The 21748-nt window shown below is 38.1% G+C and overlaps 1 protein-coding gene across 5 annotated transcripts; it reads right to left on the minus strand.

The window, feature by feature from the left end:
• Positions 1-782: 782 nt before the first annotated feature.
• On the minus strand, positions 783-21661 carry GTF3C3 (general transcription factor IIIC subunit 3). 5 transcript variants are annotated; one of them, XM_074872754.1, is made up of 20 exons: positions 21488-21661; positions 20269-20371; positions 17582-17781; positions 17036-17159; positions 16363-16554; positions 15917-16082; positions 14711-14858; positions 12951-13023; positions 11848-11934; positions 10666-10769; positions 9898-10069; positions 9235-9437; positions 8554-8655; positions 7508-7643; positions 6638-6875; positions 6082-6272; positions 5283-5407; positions 4554-4654; positions 2403-2555; positions 783-1466 (listed from the first exon to the last, which is right to left on the minus strand). In XM_074872754.1, exons 1-19 carry the CDS (start codon positions 21584-21586, stop codon positions 2405-2407), a joined length of 2715 nt encoding a protein of 904 aa, XP_074728855.1. In that variant the 5' UTR covers positions 21587-21661; the 3' UTR covers positions 783-1466; positions 2403-2404. The 5 variants fall into 5 exon arrangements, 4 of the variants coding, with proteins under 4 accessions (XP_074728855.1, XP_074728854.1, XP_074728856.1 ...); XM_074872753.1 differs by lacking the exon at positions 4554-4654; XR_012629416.1 differs by lacking the exons at positions 783-1466; positions 4554-4654 and adding an exon at positions 3535-3715 and having other exon boundaries at positions 2506-2555.
• Between the last annotated feature and the right edge of the window lie 87 nt (positions 21662-21748).

Genomic DNA, 21748 nt, shown 5'->3' on the forward strand with positions numbered 1-21748 from the left:
AAGAATGAGATATAAAATGGAGGTAAGGGAGTCATCCTCTCCCTTCTTCTGCAGCTTATGGTTATTTAATTTATAGTTCTGCAAACCTGGCATGGGACTTTTATTTAGGCAGTGCTGCCAAGTGCTATTTCCAAGAAAAACATGCTGTCCTCTTGTGGGTCAGTCAGACTTTCTTGGTATTTGCTTCTTACCTTTATATTCTCACTATTGGCCCAGCCCAACTCTAGCGAAGTGGACATGCAATATATTGTAATTTAATGTTTGATTTGAGATAAAATTCTTACCTTTAAAATTAGTCTAGGCAATTCCACCAGACTTGTTTCTTAATCACTGATTGCAATTATGTGAAATAATTACAGACACAAACACATATGAAAGTGGGCTGAAAGCAAATAGCAATAGTTAGCTGTGATACCGTAAGTAACAAGAGTGCTTGGGAGGCAACAGCACAGTTTTGTTTTCTATTCAGCAAGCTACCTTGCTGAAAAATATTTTTCAGCCTTACTACTTCGCTGTAGTGCACAACATATCCATTTCTATATATACATATATCTATATACTCCTTTGATTTATGATAAAGCATTGCATCCTGCTTCTCTTGCTGGGTTGGAAGCAGCATGCTTGCACCATCATACACTACCGTTCAACTGTCAGAAATAATTACAAACCCAGACTATTTGCAATGTACGTTAAATAATAAGCTGTATGATGTTGTTATATTATTTTTTTCTGTAAGCTATTCAGCAAGATATATGTTTGCTGAGAATGAGTAAACATTATCATTAACCTCAGAATTTTTATTAACAAGTTCAGAAGAACAACAAAGGTCACACTGATTTCAGCAAAACAGAAACCAATCTCCTTCAAATAGAACAGCTGCCAGGAATATGAACTCCTAGAAAATTCTGAATACTTTAATGATCTTGAAATACTGAGTCCTCCATCCTCTAGGGATTAATATGAGGCCATTTCTTCTATATTAATTTACTGCTGCACATTAAAAAACCCTCATCACCAGTAAATATGGCTTCTTGAACAACCTCCCTGGTAACTAGTTGTAATATTGCACATTGTAAAATTTCCCTAAAAAAAAAAAACCCCAACTAACAAACAACACTGGGCTTCAGTTTTCACTGTTTGATTCTATATACAAGACTGAGCATCAGATTACAGAGCAATGCATCCAAGGAGAAGAGCTAATAACAGACACACTTGAGCATGTCAGCGTTGTGCTCAGAACACAGTCATTGTACATAAAAGTCGTACATAAAACCAGTTTCCCCAGCACTGCATAATGCAAACGTTAATACAGAGAGTATCAATTCCACCTGCCACAAACCTCATCATACAACTGCGTAGGTATACAACATCTTTTGAGCCATTCTAGTATTTCCACTGCTCTGGTAAATAAGCGACAAGTTAAAGGCAGTATCTCTTCTCAAGTCTGTCTGATCAGTTTCTATTCCCTGTAAAAATAATGATTAAAAAAAGTTATTTATATGCAAAAATAGTATAAAACTTGAAACATGAGTAGCAATTACAGTGGAATCAAATCACATATTCATGGTTTATATAGGCTTTCAGCTGTATAGAAACAAAAGAAGTAGTATTCTTTGTGCCCTCCCTCTTTTAATGACTTTCCACATGTTGTTAATCACCAAAGAGTTTTATAATTACATACTCAAACCATTAGCTGTAAATTAGACAGCCACCTCATGAAACAGGGAAGTACTACCTTAATTTGTCTTTGTCCGCAAAGTATTTGTTTCTACAATCAGAATGTGAATCTTGCCTGTATCTTTTACATGGTCACAAGATTGCTGCTTTGAACTCCCAGCACTAACACCCATGTTTCTTACTTTACCAACCCTTCCCATTTTCTAAATACACTTGTAATTTTTCTACCTACCCATGCCAAAGCTAGGCAAAAACTTTCTCTCACACCAGACTTGTAAATGTATGACACATCAATTATGATGATCTAGATCAATTAGAGTAAAATCATGGCTCACATGCATTTAGGCATTCTTAATACTAGTTCATCTTGCTGCATGCTGTTTTATAGCATGGGTGAGTATATAACACTTCCAGTTATAATTTATTGCACGTGATATATATAAAGTTCAGGTATTTATTCAGGTAAAGTTGTTTAGCAACCGTTTTTGCTGCTAGTTCAGCCTATTAGTAAATCCTTCTATATTCATACACCTTTGAAATTAACACATGCTTAAATACATCACCAGGTGACAACTAGATTTGGGCTTCCAATGACAAGGAATTACAATGCAAACTAAAGGAAACTCAACTACACAGATTTTATGTACCTATTTTAACTATGGCTGAGAAATTATTAACGTTGTCCCGACTTCATTCTCTGTACGTAACTTACAAAGATACAGTACCTCTAAGGTGAGAGGAGGAAGTTCAAGTACTTTTTGGTAATAGTGGATTGCCAGGTGCAGTAATCCCAGCTGGTGAAGGCCACGGCCAAGGTTGTAGAAAGACTCCTGACATGGTCCACGCAGGTCCAAGTACCGGTGAAGGAAGGAGAATCCCTGCACACATATTATGCACATTGGTGAATCTTCCCTTTCAGAAGATGGCAGTAAATTATGCTGGAGAACAGGTGTTTAAATGTATCGGTTTAAACTTTTGATCTATGCTTCTCCACAAAACCACGTGCCAGTTGAAGGCAAAACATAAGTCACATTTGATTGCTGAGACCATATGTCAGTCTCACTGCCATTGATAACAACGGGCAATCTTTTTAATAAACGGAACACACAGTTATTTAATATAGTGACTTATGGCACTAGCTTGCTAAATATATAAGTATGTATGTATATGTTTATGTAATATACACACAGATAAGACTGGGTCAAGTTCGGAAGAACTGACCACCTTAAAAAACATGCAGCCAAAGGACAGGCTACAGCAAGATCTTATTTTTCTTTAAAAATCTTTAAAAGATAATGTTCAACAACTTTTTTTTTCTTTAAAGGAGGAAAAAAAACCCAAACCTTCATTCCCTTTCCTTCACTCTTTGCCTTGAATAGCAACAAGAAATGGTTTAATTTTACAGCTTTTCAGAATTCTACAAAATTCTGAACTCCATAAAGCACATATCAAAGTATTATTCCTGGAATGCAAGCATATTTTTTTCTTGATCTTGTGCTCCATATAAATGTTTACTCCAATACCAGTTATCAGGGAAATTATCAGTATAGCATTCTATAAAGTGGCCAAAAATAAACATCACTGAATAGCAGCATGAAAAATCCATATACCCTAAGCAGTAGGCAAGAGTTCACATCCCTTCTTGGAGCCAGCTGATGTTTTACTGCCAAGTTTCCAGCAGAATTTGAAAGAAAACTCATACCCAGAAATTCCTGTGCTATGCTTTAACAAATTTAAAGTTGAAGCACTCTGTAAGTGTTACACTTTCTTATTTTGCTTTTAAAATTGAAATAGATGCTCATGTATCTCAACTATATGACTAGCAGAATCCCAGGTGTCCATAACTGCGTTGCCAACCTTAGTGTGAACACCCGCTCCTCCTATGTGGCAGGCTGTGGCTCAGGCAGGGCAGCAGGACCCAACAGGTACTAGAGGCCTATTTGGGTGCTGATGTCCCAGATGTAACACAGGGCAATGCATGAAGTGACAGTGACCAGGCACCAGTGGAACAAACCAGTCTCGTTTATACACTGACATGCTGTAAAGCGAGAGAAGTGATTTGTTTCTCATCTGTAGGATGTCACTGCCTACCAGCTTGGTGTGTTACGGACTCTTCATGACTCAAGGTTTGTACCATGCTATAAAGAGGAATGGCATTAGACCAGAGCTACCTCCCACACAGAACAAAGCGAAAGACAAAGACGCATACAGTATTATTTTACATTAAAATACAGTGTTTCATTTGACAGTGAAGGAGCCCTGGGGGAAACTCAGGAGGGACAGACAGAAGAGGTGAATTCGGAAGGGAGAAATCGAGCACACAACTTTTTCATCCTCTCCCATGAATTTCATTTTGTTACCACTTCAGAATGTGATGATTCTGTTGTAAATAGAGAAGATACTTTCTAGCGACCATGCTGGTAATCAGAGAAGATACCTCCTTCAACATGAGGAATTAGTTCAGACACAAGCATCTATGATCATAGTTTAGGTCACCAGTACGTCACTGTGGTCGAATTGTTAACAACAATAGGAGCAGGAGAGGATGTAAAAATACCAAGTATAGTAAGCAAGAAATGAGAAGAGAGAAAGCAGGGAACTGTATCACCAGAGACTAACATAAATAGGACACTGTTCAAGTACATTATAAAAGGAGAACATAGCAGCCCACATAAGAAAGGCAGGCTGATTACAGAAAGAAGTGGATAAAAATATTAAAATTAGGCCAAAGTTTGCAAGTTCAAAATGTCTTAAGTTGGATACTGACATAATTGGTCTTGTTTTCGAGTAACTGAGGACCTATAGCTTTTGTCAAAATCAGTGGAAGCTACAGTTTTTCAGCAATTTCAGAAGTCATGAGAGCTCAGGATCCTCACCATATTCTGCTGACTTTGAGTTCAGTGGCCACAGGAATTAAAAGGCATTTCAGGTTAACGAAAATACTTGGTGGAGAGTAGAGGAAATTACTTTCAAGGCTCTGTTTGGAAATAATCAGTCTGTGGTTTGTAACTGGATCTGGCAGATGAAATAAAAATGTTAATAAGGAAGCTGAAAAATTGAGGGTAGCCTGAGCTGGAGTTCACAAGATCTTCACAAAGAGAGCTATAAGAGGCACCTAAAAGGGGAAAGAGAGAAGGAAGACAGGGAAAAAAACCCCATCAAGTCTGTAAAGTTTGCTTGAACATTTTTATGCAGTTTATGAGACATGTCTATGAAGGGCACGTGGCCTAGATTCTACTCTACAGCACTTCTTCTGAGCAAGGCAGGGCACAAAGAAAAATTTGGAAGAAAATCCAGACTACAGCCATCAAGACTGAAATTTGTAGTATTTTCACAAACAGCTGGCAGCTGCTAAAATCTATGTGAGTAGTCATTGTATACACACAGCAGAACAAGCTATGTTTAACTAAAAGGAGAGGAGATTCAGATAGGTATAACTATAGTTCAAAAGCATACTCATTTGTGTTCATGTTTTGCCACTTCCCTCTTTTGAAAAGCCATAGTAATTATGGAAAGTTATTTAAACTCAGTATGTTGTAGCCATAACTGTCTGCAAGATACAACGCTGGGAAACACTATAGGTAAAAATAATCACACTAACTCACCTGTACTAGAAGAGCATGCCTTTTCAACACATATTTCTGAGAAGCCATGTGGATGAAAGTCAAGCCAATACAAAGACTGTACAGAGGTTCATCTGGGTTTGCACGAAAGGCTTGCACGTACTGTCCTAAAAGCAAATAATTGAATCAATATGTTTGTTGTAAAAAGCTTTCCTTAAGAACTTAAGGGCAAAAAAGAAAATCTTCAAATTAGAAGTGTGTACTAAGAAAAGAAATAGTTTAATATACCTACATCAAAATACACAGGAAAAAACATGAAAGAAAATTTTATATTTTCAGCACTCCTTGGACTCTGAAGGAAGAATGCAGACCGTGATGTAAAAACATAACAGAAAACAATCAGACGCAGAAGGCAAACATGGTCCTTGCTGCAATTTATATCCTGGAGGCCACACATCTTAAGTGTGACATTTGGAGGGCTTGACTGAAAGCAGAAGGTTTACTTCAAAGGTCTGCTTAAAACGTCCAACCAACTTTATTTGCTCTTTAAAATGGTCTGTTTCTGTCCTCCTTATTCTTTATTATCATTAGTTTTCAATTATCTTTGCAAGTTAGTTATTTTTGCAATGTGTGCTAAACTTGAAGAGTGCCAGCTTAATTTTTATTAGCAAAACTCTTTAGTGATGCTTTGATTTGTGTACAAAATAATTAAAGCATCAGACTAACACTGTGAAGCCGTCTGTAATTTTCTGATGTATGAAAAAAATGACTTTAATAAATCTTTCTCAGAAAAAAAATTCACTGGTAATATTTGTTAATATTAGAACATTGATGATATTACCAAGAGCATGCTTGAAACTGCCAGATACAAACGCATTATGCCCATTTAGGACACACAATGCATGATTATCAGGATTTTTCAGCATCAAGCGGAGACAAAAGCGATGGTGACGAACATCCTGAGATTGCATAGTAACTTGATTGAAGATGTTCCATAGCTGAGGTTTATTGACATTTTCCATTACCATGATTCTATAGAATGAAAAGTATACAAGAAATTAGGAGATGCTATATAGTAAATACTGTGTCTGCAATAAACTCAACAGTTCAGGGAAGGTAACAGGGAAGAGACACTCAAAGAGCAGGTCAATGACTGAGGCAAAGTTGAGAGTGAAAGACAGAACCAGTCGTTCTGGCCAAATCAACCAACCTACTGTATTATGCGTTTTTTTGAATCAGAGGCCATCAGAAAGCTCCTTTAGTTTCAATAGCCTTATCTGTTTTAGTGAAAGCTGGAAAGCATCAGCCTGCCGCCTTTAGCAATATTTTCAGCAGTATGACTCCAGCCTCAGTGGAAGCCATTACAGAAGAGATTGCTCTACCTTCTCAGTACCCACCTGATATAATTGTACGCTTTTCTGAAGTTCTTGTCCAAAATTGCAGCAGAGAGCCCAAAGTATTCCAGCTCCTTGCGCTTTTGTCTATCATCATAAAACGAGTAATATTCCAGTGAGGAATCCACTAGTAGCTCTGCCTCCTTGTACCGGGAGAGGTCACACAAGGAATATATAGCCTTTAGGAGGAGGTTCCACCAGTCATCTTTTGTCAGAACACTCGTGAGAACAGCAAAAATTGCTAAAAACATTGAAGTCAGTAAGTTGAGAAAATTAAGAAAGCTAAACTCTTAAGAAAAGGTGCATACGTCAAACTGATCTTTTCAAAAATATTCTCAGCATTAACAAGTAAAATAAAGATAAAATATTTACTCTTTTCAGTTAAGTTTGTAAAACACCAGCAAAAAAAGTCAAAACTTGGGAACAAATGGCAATAAATACACACGGTTCAAGTTATAAACATGCTAAGTGAATGCATTAAAGTTACTCTTCCTAATCTACCAAATGGTGCTTAAGAATGTGCAGTCTGACTCAGCTGAGTCTAGACCAGGTGAAAATTCACACCACTTTTAAAACACGCATTTCTATTATGTTCTAGATTTGTGTGTATGATATTTGCACTGAGGAGAATGTTGGACCACATGACATCTAGAGGTCCTTCTCAATCTGAATTATTCTATAACCTTACTAGCTTTCTCTGAATGGGGATTGTTCCCTTAAATTATCTTCATTTTTGCTGCCTTCTTTGCCCTAGAAATGAAGCAATGTTAACATGAACTGCATAGGTTTAGCATGCAAAATAGTAATGTTTATTTCATTTTTCAGAACTAAGGAGTTCATCTTGTTGCTTTGTTTTTAATAAACATTTGTTACCTTTCGCATCGCAATTTGCTGTCTCTTGGTCGTCATTGTCAGAAATTTTATCCCTTGACACCTTAATAAGATAGAGGTGTCTCTCTCCAGATTTGGAACTAGATATCAAACACACCTGAGCTCTGCTCATTGCTACCTAGAAACAAATTTAAGGGCAGCATTTCAGGTTACACTAATATATCCTATGACAAAGGCAGCTTTACGGTCAATCCATCTTGCTCACGTTGCTTGTCAAAACAGACTGCAACTTAGAAACGCCACAATAGAGCAAGATCATGAGAGAAAACATTCCCAACAGGAGTATTATCTCTACCTTGTCTCGTACTCCACCACAAACTGGGCTATGCAAAAGAAATATACTAACTCTTTAAATGGCTTAAAAGGCTTCTCCTGGGATTGGAACATCCCTGTATATATTGAAATCAAAACTATTTGCATAGAGGCATGACAAGAACAATGCCTTTCTGAACCAGTTTCAGAAATATGTGGATAGTCAGCTATTCAACCAGTGTAATACAATAGTAATGCCTCTGACCAGATGGATCAAATTGAGGTCTAAATATTCCCCTCCGTCACTCCCTATTTAAAAATCAAACAAAAAACAACACAAAACCACCACCACTGTATTTACTGGCTAAACAGATTCTTCTTTGGTCAATTTATCACAAGAAAATATTTTTTAAAAGTTTAAGAAATTTAAAAGAAAATTGTTGAAATAGAAGCCATTATCAACACTTCAAGAAAGCGCTATGCTGACTGCTAAAAAGGTAAGCAGCTTTAGTATTCAGTATGTTCTATGTACACTGAGAAACAGGGCATTGAAGTCACTGTATTAACAATTATACACTCAAGTGGTCCTCTGTTCTGAACACTACAGGCTGGAACGCCAGTATTATAGACTCCCTGCAAGATTATTACCTAACAAAATTATGAAAGCATTTGCATATAAAAAACATTAACGTACCTCCTGAGTTAGTTTGTCGCTTGTCTTAACCCAACTCATAGCTGTCCAATTTCTTAAAGTGTAGCTGGAAAGATTGGCTTACCTTCAACAGCATTGCCAGCATTGTCAGTAAAGTGTCTATGTAACCATACATTTTGCCTTGGGAATACAACAGTGTCGAACGATGGAGGAGTAGCTTTAATTCCTAGATAATATTGAACGTGATTATTTAACCTCTTGTACAGAGACTGAGTTTCTAAAACAAACAATTTTGACTCAATACAGTACTAACAGGCTTGTAAAAGCTTCCAGAAAGCTCTAAGAATCCTAGCAGCAGAAGTTAAAGATCTCCCTAAATTGCCCTGCAATACTTACTGTTTCAAATTCTCAAATTTCAGAGAAATTCAGCACAACTCTTACCTATACTGAAGGTGCTGCTGGAGAGGGGATACAGAACCTTTGCTATGCCATCAGTCATAAGTAGCAACTGCTGATCAACTTGATGCAGTGATTGGCATCAAGACTGGTTCTCAGTGGCCAAGAGCATGTACATCACACAGAAGTAATCAGGTGGGGAAATACTGATAAAATGGTCAGGGAGAAAGAGCCATGAGGACTCATCCCTGATACTCTGTAATGAATCACTCACTGTGCTCTGAAGGCTCACCATGCTGTACATAAGCAAGTCTCAATCCCTGGTCCTATACAGTTGACATCTTTGACCGCTACCACAGTTGAGCGTAATAATACATCCTAAATTGGAGACAGAGAACACTTTACCCACCTGCTGGGCGGCGTTAGCATCCTGAGCCAGTGTATCTGGATCATACATTGGTTCCAGAGCCTCCAGAGCTTTTTCAGGTCGGCCCAGCTGCTGCTGAAGTGTTGAGAGTGAGATTCTTGCATCCAGATGCAATGGAGCAAGATCAACAACTTTGGCATAGCTCTCTGCGGCACGCTCCATGTGTCCCAAAGCCTTCAAGCACTCTAGAAACAACATAAACAACACAATACACTTAAATGGCAGAAGAAGAAGATTTCAAAGCTTGCAAAATAGTTAACATACTTTTCAGATACTTTTCAGTTAAAACCATCCAAAACATGTATTATTAAGGTGAAAATATTCAGAAATACGTACTGATGCATCCACAGTTTCACTTAAAGCATCATAAGTTGACACAGGATGGAATACAGAATAGATGCTGTTTCACTTACATGAAAATAAAGTATTTTTAGCTGAAGTAAATTTCAATCTATATGAAGAACAAGAAAACACTACATGACAGGGTTGTCATAATAAACTCCAATTATAGTTTTGCAAGTACCAATTATCATTCAACATATGAATCTAAAATTCCTATGATCCTAGATAAAGGTGCCTGGAAATGCTCAGCATTGTATTATCATCTCTCAGTATCACGTGTTCAGGAGTCCTGCTTCTTCTCACCCGCATGCCGAAGCCAGACAACAGCCAAGTTGTATCGTTCTGAACAGACAAGAGAACTCAAGAGAGGCAGTGCTGAGTTGTATTCTCCAACATCCAGAAATGCCTCTGCGACGTCCAAATACAAGTCACCCATTTCTTCTGGATTTTGTTCCACCAGAGTTGTCAAAAGAGGCTTTAAAAAAAAAAACGCACAAAACACTAAAAGCACATATAACCAACGAGAACATTTCTTTAAGGTATGGTTATTGGAAGCTCACATTTTTAGGTGATGATTTTTATTCTATTTGCATTCTGAACTACACTCCCTTTACTTAAATGTTAGTTTAAAAGTGAAAAATAAAGATCTGAATTTCAGAATTCCTGAAAAAGCCACGTTTTTCTATTCTAGACATTTCACATCCAGTGGGTGAAAGCGCCCATCAGTGAGAAGTGCTCTTTAAGAAAGAAGATTTCGTAGGGCTTCAAAATAAAGCAAAGATGTGTTCCTTAGTGTTCAACAACTTTGCAATGTGGTCCCGGGCCTGTCATAGCACACAGGCTGTGATTTACTCTGCTTTAGTAATACTTCCACTGGAGGCATAATTTGTAAGTTCAGAAATAGTATTTCTGCTATTGCAAGTTTGCTAGGTTTCTCTCTTGGAGTGTGAGGGAAGCAAAAAACATCTCCATGGCTCTCTCAACTATCTCAGTCATAGGAAGACAGGATTAATTACTTGCTTTAGTAATTTATTAGAATGTCCCCCAACTTCTGAGCTGGTTTCTACTTACATTGAGAGGCTCTAGGATGTTCAAGTGAACCAAACACACCATCAGCTTGACTGTGATGTCTATGGGAACACCCTCAGGTATGCAGCAGCTGACCTTCTCCACAGCTGTGAGAAGATGAAGAATTTCTTTCTGAACCCATAGGCTTTAACACGCACTTCACAAGCTCCACATCCCCTCCAGGCCATGTTCAGCTCCACTGAAGAAAATATATTCTCATCGACTCTAGCCAATGCTGGTGTAGGCCTGGCCTCTCCCCTTATTTTATATCTTTCCCAATAGTTGGAACAACTTCTTCCCACTGTCTCTGATCCTAATAATTTCATGTGAAATATCAAGTGCTGTCAGTCTACATTGATTTCAACAGCAGGATCCCATGGGATGTGCTTAGAGCCTTCACCTTCTTAAGATGTGCTTGCTTCAGAAAGCTTTCCTTTAGCAATTTATGCACCTGTACCCTGTTCTCCTTGCCTTTTGAAAGAAATACCCTGTATTAAGGTATTTGTTCTTATTAAGCTAAATCCTGTGTACCAGGTATCTGGCTGTATACATTGTTAGACACAGTTAACTACAGAACTTTACACAACATGTAGACAGAATGCAATCTGATGAGAATGCAAACACAAGACAAACTAGCTTCCCATGACAATACTAGCAAATTAAAGGTCACACAGCAAAACTCCACTATCATATTTCCTTCACATGCAGTCATGACAATTCCTTAACTACCCTGTTTAAGTTCTCCCTCACCTTAATTCTTACACCAGGCATTCAAAGGGTGATTATTATAACCTGAGAAAACTGTGATTTCCAACATAAGGCTTCCCTATTACATTCTACATCCACATCCAACTACTGCAAATCACAACATGCAGATTAATTCATCATTCTCTGAACACCTTAATAGCCAGCATCAGAGTAAATATTCACCTACTGATAAATTCTTACAAAATTAAAAATTTTCTTTTCAAAGTGGGTATGCCCTGGGAGAATGCTTTTGGCTTTGGTGGTTGGCTGGGTTAGAATTAAGTTCTGAGTAAGGAAGACTGTACACAAGAAATGTTTTCTGGATGAAGCCTTATTTCTCTGCTGTTAGAAACCCTTCCCTATTTTTATATGATTGCAGCCTGGTTCCTGAGCATATGATCAGTTCATAGACTTGCACAAAATTTAAAAATTACTTACCTGCAGCACTGGATTCAGCAACTGGATGACTTTGGTCGTCAGTCACTGCCTCCTGGCTTTCCTGAGTTTCTACCGCTGCCCCTGTATCTTTTTAAAAATATAAGCAGAGTACCCTAGTAACACCAGCTAAGCCAAAAGTTACTTGCTTTTGAATCCATGATCGATTGGTAGCTTACTCTGACAAGTGGACGTTTTGGTTTTTTTTTTTTGGAAGGACAGCAGAGCAAGAAGCAGTTAAAAACCTATAAAGCAACAGACGGTGGGGAACCAAGCTCTTGGGTAGTTTAGGTCTTAAGAAACTGCACACCCCGGGTAACTTGGCAACACCGTGTTATAATTCCTAGACTCATTAGTTTTGCTTCTTATAAATTATCTATTAAAAGCCTCTACCAGGACAGTTCTTCATTGATCAACTGTATTTTTACCTGGTCCATTAAAGCAAAAAACCAACAGAAGTATCTTATACCTACACTGGGTTTGAACCGTATTGCTGAAACAACCAACTAGTTTAATCACAGAACAGACTGTCTGCTTGTGGAGTTGGCATGTTGTGACCATTCTACAGCCCACACAAACATCTTCAGACTTAAGCAATGACTTTCCCAAAGCAGCTTTCTCAAAGACAACCTACTTTATTCAATTACAAGCTAATAACCCTAGATTTGTATATACTAAAACATTTAAATGTTTAATAACAGAAGTAGAGTTTATGAAGAGTATTAGTCTCAGGTCAAAGGTTGATATACTTGAGTATAGATGCCGCTAAGCTTATCTAATTTTTTTTCAGAAGCTATTTAACTGGCAGAAATAACTGGTCTGATGTGAACACTCAGAGGAATGTTTAGAACTTTAAAAGGCCTCCAGTTGCCTGGAGAGCAGTCCTTGTCCTTAATGAGTCAGCAGGGCTAATTGGACATCAGAGTAACCCCTTATAGAAAGCTGAGGTCAGGCCATGTAACTCATTAAAAACACAGAAAAGTTTCCAAAGAGAAAAGCCTGTCAACATGCATGAAAATATACACATGAGCTGAAAAGGTAACAGAAAGAAAGATGTCATATTAGATGAACAGCAGGGTCATATTAACCACTTGTTAGCTATTTACCTTTTTTATCCTCGGTTGGACTTTTTTCTGATACTTTCTTTTCAAGTACAATTCCTGCAAAATCTGTAATAACCTAAAACAGGCAAGTAACTCAGGTCATTTTAAAAATTAAAGGATATATGTAGTAACCAGTCTGGATGGCAGTTGTTTTAGACATCACAAAAGTTATCAGAACAAAAGCTGCATTGATTTCACATTGGGTTAGTTGACTAATATTGAGTTTGATCAATTTATGTCTTAGTTCAGAAATAGTGACAAAGATGATCCAATCAGCATCTCTTTAGCAAATACAACAGTTACTTTCATCACAACTAGAAAAGGTTTTAACCTTTATAGCTTCTTTTAATGCCTTTTGGAAGATTGCAAAAGAAAGCAAAGTACTAGGTAAACAGCTAAGCTCTCCACAGATCTTTCCAAAGTGCTCCAAGAATTCCTCAGAATTGCAAGGAAACCATATGGTTTGTCTCAGTTAAAAGAAATAATTAAATAAAATTCACAGCTACATACAGACATTTTGCAACAGCCCTGGTCATACACATCATGACCTCAATAAAACTAGTATAATTCAATAGAACAACTAATTAAAAAAAAAATAGCAACCAAAGACAGACAATTCAAGACATTCACTTGCCAATGGGGAGCTGTGAGAAGGGAAATGCACAAGCGTAAAGGACCATTGGTCTAAGACCCAATGCAGTTCGGTATTTTGTTCATGAATTGAAAGTAAGTATTTAAGTCCTTACTGTTGTCAAAATAAGAGTGATAAACACAGAGTACATGGCCCTTGGAGGAACATACCAGATGACTGTATTAAGATAGTTATTTTTTAAAGGCTCAGTTTACCAGCTCAGATAGAGTTTCAGCTACCCAGGAACAAGAAAGACCATCACAGGAATAGACCCAAGGAGAACCATCAAGAAGAAACAGGGGAACAGTTCTATGCCCGAGTACTGTAATAATAAATATGGCAGCTAAATACTGTGTACATAAAATTGACTGATTTTTAAAATGGGAAGAAGTACAGAGAAGGGTCAGAGGAAATGTTTGCAGGCTCATGATGCTTTGCACTGACAGACAGGAGATATATAAAAAAAAAAAAGGAGGTAATTTAATATCAGCAAATAAGAATGTTCACAAGGAGAAAGTCCAAACTAATAGTGTCTCTTCAATCTATCTTGGAAAGTATAACAATGGTCAGATACTAAAGTCTTTCCTCTCAAAACCAGACCAAATCAACTTGGAAACATGCCTCAAAAGTGAGGGTTAAGAACAGCTAGAACAGATTGGGAATGCATAAGTGATCTTCTCCAGTTCCTGATGCCTTAGAGTCAAGATATATTGTCTTTCTGGAATGTATGCTTGATGCTTAATGCATAAATTATAAAGCACCAAGGTCTGCATTTGAACCATTAGACCATTCAGTGGCACCCTTTTAACCTTCAACTCAGAGAATGCCCTTTGCTGGCAGTACTCACAAAACCTGCTCGTAGGTCTTCTCCGGCTATTAAGATTATGGCAGTTGTAGAGAAGAAGGATCCCAAAATTTTAAACCCAAAACAGCATACAAGCCTAACTTATTAAATCAAGCCATTAACTACAATGCTAATTACTACAGAACTAATATCAAGCAATCTGTAACTGATCAGTTCTATCGCTATAGAAACATGACCATATTTAAGCACTACAGGAATACAAACTGTCCATCCTGACTGGCAAAGAGGTGCTGAACATGATACAGAAATGCATTTAATTCTCCATACCGCCAGTGCTTTGTCATACTGTTTGGAAGAAATATATAGTTCAGCTGCAATGTTAACATCTTCCATAGAGACAAGGCTCTGGTGTTTAGTAAAGGCTTCTTCTATTATCTCAATAGCAGAGGTCACATCATTGGCTTCATAATAACTCCTATAAAACACAGATATGAGATACTAAGTATTTGAGATAAATGACAACATATACTTTGAACACTAGCAAAAGGATTTTCTATTTCTTTTATTTTTGCCTATTAGCAAATATTTTCATTAGCAAGAGTTAAGTTACAAAAGACAGTGAGAAAGGGGGTGGTTTTTCTTTCCTTACAAGTGTTGATAGTTATGTACTTTAAATAATTACCATTTTTTTTCATCCCCATTATGTTAGGACATTACTGGAGTTTTCATCACAATATCCTGCAACTTGAGGCAGGTATCAACAATGTATCACATTGACCTCATTTCAGAAAAACCTTCAATAATAATACTGTTACAATGCATGTCCTTGTATTTTTTTTGGTGCATTTTACAACCACGAAGATCAAAAGACTTAAACTGTTTTGAAACAGGCCAATAACAGCTTTCTACAAGTTATGCATGAGAAAGCTGAGATATAAGGTAGTTAAATGACTTAATAAAAACTACGATAAGAGAGCTACACACTTTAATCACAAGCCTTCTATGTCTCAGGGAAGCTTCTATGACTTGGTCTGCTCTCATTAGCAGAAAAGGGGAGGAGTCAGATTTCTACTTGCTCCAGAAATTAATCAAAAATGACATATAAACTATATGCTGTTGCAGATGGTCTGTATTTCAGATTGAATACTTTGTTTCATTCAGATTTTCTGGCAATAAGTTTCCGGGTTTCTAGTGATATTATATAGATTAAAAATGTACTGCATTTGTACCTAATTGTCTACTATTGGCATTTTCTCAGTAATCAGTATTTGCACTTTATTGTCTTACACTAAGAGAATGCAAAACTTCTAAGATGATGACTGATCCTACATGGAGTAACTCCCACATGTCAGGCTTTGGAAACATCACAATAGTTGAGGAGTGAATGCCTGTGTGGGGGTCACCCCCAGCCAAAACACCAGCATTCCTTGATTTCATCTACACATCCAGCTTGAACCAGCTGCAGAGCTTAATAATACCAGCTTTTGAGAAACTCTGGAAAACCAAATCACAGTATTTTAAAATCCAACTTACTTTGCCATGTCTCTAGCCAACTGCATAAAGCGCTCTCCATCAGAGGGAGACAGGAGATTCAAAATACGCCTGTAGCCATCCATTGCCAGCTTGTGTTCCCCCAGCTGTTCATACAGGCTTGATCTCTCCCACAGATAACGCACGTTGGTTGGGTCATATTTCAGAGCTACAAGAAAAAGCGTATTAGTAACCTAGTTTAGGAAAAGGCAACAATGGATTTCACATTCATTTCCCTGACCAGGTGAACGTTAACGGACACGCACAAGGTTTTGGTAAGAGAAGGATAGCCTATATTAAAGATTCATTAATCTTTTACCAAAGTCCGGACAAAGGTACCAGAATCTGAGCAAACTGCAGCAAACTAAATCAGAAAGCATAAGAAAACAAAATTATTGCCATTAGCATCTAACATTTCTTTTAAACTACTAAAATGGTTGCTACGTTACCTTTTGTGTAGCAAAAAACAGCCTGTTTAATGTTGTCCTGTTCCAGTGACATTTCTGCTAGTCTAACCCACTCCTCAGTATCACTAGGATTTAAGTGAGCTGCAATCAGTTCAAACTGTAATGACTTCTCCATGTCACCCTGGTCTTCATAGATCATGGCAAGAGTGGAAAATGGCTCATGAGCAAGAGGAGCTGTGAAAAGACAAAAAGAATGACTAAGAACTATTGTTTTAAGACCACCTTGAAAACAGTAACTTGCCTTCCTGCAAACAACAGATATTATATGAAACATCAACATTGCTCTGTTTAAATCCAGAAAAAACTTGCAGACAAGCTTCCAATTCCTTTTTAAAAATTATTAAACAGCCTGACTGAATCTAACAACAACCATTTATAGCATTTTTGTACACTGTAAGTCAGGCTGATGTTTATACCTTGGTTCTACAAAGACAATAAAAGCAAACTGTGTAAAACTAAGCAAAGGCTAGGGTGTTAGTTTCTTTTCATAAGCAAAACAATAAAGGAAATGCACTACATATTCTTAATTCCACACCAGTTATACAGTGACTTTCCTTGTACTGAGTCTTTTCATCATCACTGAAGCCACACTGAAATTTCCCGATGCACATGGCACCCATCCTTAAAGCCAAAAAGTTTTACCATTCTAACATACCTTGTCGAATGATTTCCATGCACATTAGAATAGCCTCCTCACGTTCTCCTCGAGCAAACCTGATATTGGCCTCTCCCATCAGACCCCTCAAGGCACGAGGAAGTTTGCTGCGAGGTCTTTTCTCCTAAATGGAAATGGGATATTATTTCTACTGAGGATTCAGTTGTGCCCAAACTCAGGAGACACCAGTCACACTTCTGCTTAACACAACCTAATAACAAGTTATTTAAGTACCAGCAATATTAAAATGACTGACCAAAGTATTTGCTAATTTTCGTAACTGACAGAGTAACTCTGATAGCCAATACAAACACAATCCAGACACTGGAAAAACTCGCTTCATTATTTTTGAAAGTTTTCGAACAGTAATCTATAGTAATTTTTTAAAAAAACAAAAACAGGCAACACCAACATAAGCAGAAGTATCCTACACGGAATTATTTTCAGACAAGTTTCTCAGCAAGTAGCTAAAAATCACACAAACTGGCGTTTATGCACTATGCTTCAGGAGATACAGGGAAGTTACATGAAAGTTTAAATACTTGCTTTCATCATTTTCTTGGTCTCTCGATTAAGTACCATCTCCAACACAAAAACATCTCCAGCTGTGGGTTGCTCAGCAGTTTCTTCTTCCTCCTCCTCTTCTTCTTCTTCTTCCTCTTCATCCTCCTCCTCCTCTTCATTTTCCCCAAGCATGGACGCAAAGACCCGATGAACAGATTTACTGACGCCATCTGAAGTTTCTCCTGGTTGAGAAAGAAACAAAAAAGGTTTATGATATAATCAAGAGTACACGCTGCTTATCCAGACAAGTGCAGAGAAAACAGAACTCTTCATAATTAGTAGCCCTCTTGAAACAGCTATTCTATAAGAAAAAGGCCTGCAAAAATGCAGAAAAACTATTAACAACCTCTTTGGTTTTAAAACTCTGCGTTACTCATCACCAATGCTTAGTATACCCCAGCCTCTAACATTTTTTGGATATTTGAAATGAAAGCACAGAGGAACACACAGAACAAAGCAACAGTTTATTCAACATTTTTCTCAATCCATACCAGAGAAGCATATTAAGCAATTTTCAAGCACTGAACTGGTTGGATGGAATAAAGCTTTTCAGCTGAAGAGGCTAAGTGAGCAGACAATTATACTAAACAATAATGCAGCAAACAATTTTTAGAAGTAATTTAAATCAAGATCTTGTAACCATTCTATTCATGACAATAAGTACCTTTTAACATGTGTAAATGCAATATTCACATTTCTCCAGAAAAAGAAATAACAAAATTAAAATAAATGATGCTATATATCCAGAATAAATATGCTTAAAGCATATAATTCTAAAAATCTTCACATTTTTTAATTACAACTTTTCATTACTAAGTTAACCCAGGGTTATAACCACCTACAGGTCTGTATCTATGCAAAATGTCAAAATATGTAGTGTACAAAGGTTACAGATTGGACATCTGACTATTTGATAAAAGAATAACCACAGTATCAAGTTGGGACTGAAAAATAAATCTATCATGTATTGCCCATATACAAGAGGGAATTGGGTACTACACAGTTTATGGTTACTTTTTTGGTTATTTTTTTTTTTTCTGACTTGGATATTAAGCACCTAAAAATCAAGACTCTTCTTCTTCCCCATCTAAAAAATAAAATTATTAATTTAATTTCCCTTTTATTTCAGTCTTGGCTGCAAGAATCATCTGAAGATTGTAGTGGATTAGCTCTGAAGATCTGTGTATAAAAAATGATTTTAACAACAACTTCTTCTAACATTTTTCTTCTGAATAGCCTGATTCTAATAGCAGCTCTTCAAATACTGATAAATATTACCAATGATTCCTTGATTCTAACTGCTCTTAAGACTTCTGTGTTCTCTGTACTAAGAGCAGAAGTAACACTCTCATACAAACCTATCAGGATATGCTTTTTCTTAGATCAAGATGATGTGCATGAAAAAACATGTAACAGACTGGGTGGAATACAGAGCAGAAAAGAGCAGAAAAGAGCAGCTTGGAAGTATTTCAAAGACATCAGCAAAAAGAAGGGGTCAATAAGGAACCACAGATATCTGGCTCCAGCCACACTTCCAGCGTTCATTTTCTGTCCTTCTAGGATGAGGTCTGGCTGTACTTTCAAAATCGAGGCTCTTACTGGCTGGGGCACCATGTTGATTCCACACACATGAGAGAATTTAAGGCCTTTTTTGAAATTTAAGGAAAGAAAAAAAAAAAACACAATGATGAGAATTTGCAGTGAAAGTAGCAACAGGAGTCTAAGTACCAACAGAAAGGGATCAAAAATCAAACTTCACTATCTCACAGCATTGGCGATTCCACAAGAATATGCCCTGACCAGTACATGGAGCACAGCTTCTGAAGAGAAGGTGTCTGAAACAGACTGTGGCACTCTAAATCCCAAACTCAAACCCAGAACCTGAGGTTCAACAGGATCAACAAGCACTGGTACAAACTAAAGAGAGAAGTGCTGCTCCTACCACTTCCTGCACATACTTTCACTATGTAGGAACCCCAAGGAAGTTCAACTTATTTTGCTAAGGCGCCTAAGGAAATACTACCATCCCAGTAACTGCACAAAGAAAGCCAGCCAGGGAATTTGTGGCTAGGAATATCCAGCAGAAAATAAGGAGAGAAATAAATGTAGGCACTCTAAGCAGACCAAAGGATAACTGAGCGGGAGAAAAAACACAAAGAAAGAGAAAAAAAACCCTCCTCTTTTTAGCTCTTTTATTTCACTTTGCATGACAATGGAAGAAGGCAACACTCACACAGTAGAATCAAATATCCTGAAACATTCAAGTCTCAGCAAAAGACAAGCAAAGAGATAAAGAGCAAAAAAGCCAAAACGAAACAGACAGAAGACCTTTTGAGGTAAGTTAAAAACTTCGAATTATTTGTAACTTTAGAGAGAGTAAATAATTAAGACCATGCGGTTAAGAAGCCAGAAGGGAAAAAATGGAGGGTTTCCCAGAAAATTATGGCAAATTGGCCAGATCCAGCCCCTTAAAAACATTGAACAAAGTTAAAACCCTGGCTACAGTTCGGAACATTCTACAAAGATATACATTCTAACAATGTGCTTCAATACCCACAGGTTCAAAAAGAAGCAGTCACATATTTATAAAAAATCAGCTATCAGAGAGCAAATGCTGTCAGTGACCTCTTAAATACATTTTTCACTGAAATTATTACATTAACATTTACCATCAGTTTCATCCTGACTTTGGGATTTGCCAGATGCTTTTCTGGATGAAGATGGAGCCTCTACATCCTCAGCATTTTCCTCAGCAGACGCATTTTCGCCATCCTACGCACACCAACAATATTAGTTATCAGCTTTACAACGTGACTCATTCCTGTTTTCCCTAATACTGACAATTAGAATTTAGACCACTGGTTTCCAGCTTTTGAACTGCTAGTGAAACAGGTTGAATAAGCGTTATAGTTTTAAATGAACAAAACCCAGCATTACTTGCATTCAAGACATTTATATTCTTATCAATGTGAGGTGACTCAGATGGTGACTGTTCACATTACTTTTGACTGAAGAGACTAGTCTGTTCCTTATCTAGCATTACAGTGAGGCAAGATGACATGGTTGACTGTATTAAAAAAAGTTACAAATGTGTGACAAATCCTTTTAGAAGCCTACTTTTTTGAACACAAAATGAAATAGCAAAATAGCACTTGTTAATTCAGTAAGAAGGTTGTCCTAGGATATCACTTGTCCTTCCACGACAGCTGAGTTCTACTAAATTTGCTCTCTGAAGACCAGGAAATATAGAAACTCAGTTGCATTTTGACATAAAGATGGCAAAGTTAAAGTTAACTAAAACACCGCAACCAAGCAATTATGAGACATGATACCTCCACCTGCTTAGACACAAAGCTGTGTCTATTGCAGTATTTTTGGCTGCCAAGAAGCCAACTACCAAAAGGAGTCAGACTTGATCTTTTCCTTAAATCTCAGACAGAAGATGGTGAGGGAGCAGTAGCAGTATACACTGAGTGGTTTATATCAAAACCTGCTTCTACTCATTGCTCCAGCCTATAGAGAAAATTAATTACGGTGCCTGAAGGCACCTGCCACTAGCTTTTGCCAAGTCCAGGGATGCAAGACACACTGGCGTGAAACAAAATGCTGCATTCTGCACTTCTGAAAGGTGTATGCTGCCCTGAACAACTTGCTCTACCAGCACCTAATGACCCTTACAAATTGCAGTTAGTTTCTTAGCATTTTTGCACAGACATTAACAATTATGTAGACATAATCAGTAGCTGGGCGCAGCAGCACTTAACATAAGCCCCCCTACCACACAAGAGGAAGCCTCGCTGCTCCCGCAGTGGGCCGCGCCCGGGCAGGTGCCGTCACGGAGGGAGCGGCCGGGCCGGGCCGGGGGTCTGTCAGGCGGGGCAGACTCACCTTCTCGCGGCTCTTGCGCTCCTCTCGCCGCCGCTCGAACTCCTCGAAGGAGATCTTCCCCTCCAGGTAGTCGATCAGCTCCGGGCTGAAGCCCGACATCGCGCCGGCGCCACGCAGGAGCGGGAGCGGCCGCCGCCGCCGCCGGGGAACCTTGTTCAGGGCAGGACGCGGGTCCCTCCCGTTATGGCGCCCGCCCCGCCCCGCGCCCTCACGCACGAGTTCCGCCCGCCGCGGCCCGGCCCGGCCCGGGGAAGCAGCGGC

This window comes from Strix uralensis, chromosome 6 (assembly GCF_047716275.1).
Source record: "Strix uralensis isolate ZFMK-TIS-50842 chromosome 6, bStrUra1, whole genome shotgun sequence".
In the NCBI taxonomy this organism is placed as follows: Eukaryota; Metazoa; Chordata; class Aves; order Strigiformes; family Strigidae; genus Strix; species Strix uralensis.

What these genes read in the sequence shown, in the direction of transcription:
- GTF3C3 (XM_074872753.1), bottom strand. Translation starts at nt 21,586, where the DNA reads ATGTCGGGCTTCAGCCCGGAGCTGATCGACTACCTGGAGGGGAAGATC. An exon ending in AGACCAAGAAAATGATGAAA is followed by an intron (nt 17,160 to 17,581) that starts GCAAGTATTTAA and finishes ATTTCCATTTAG; the next exon opens with GAGAAAAGACCTCGCAGCAA. An exon ending in ATGCTAACGCCGCCCAGCAG is followed by an intron (nt 8,656 to 9,234) that starts GTGGGTAAAGTG and finishes AATATTATCTAG; the next exon opens with GAATTAAAGCTACTCCTCCA.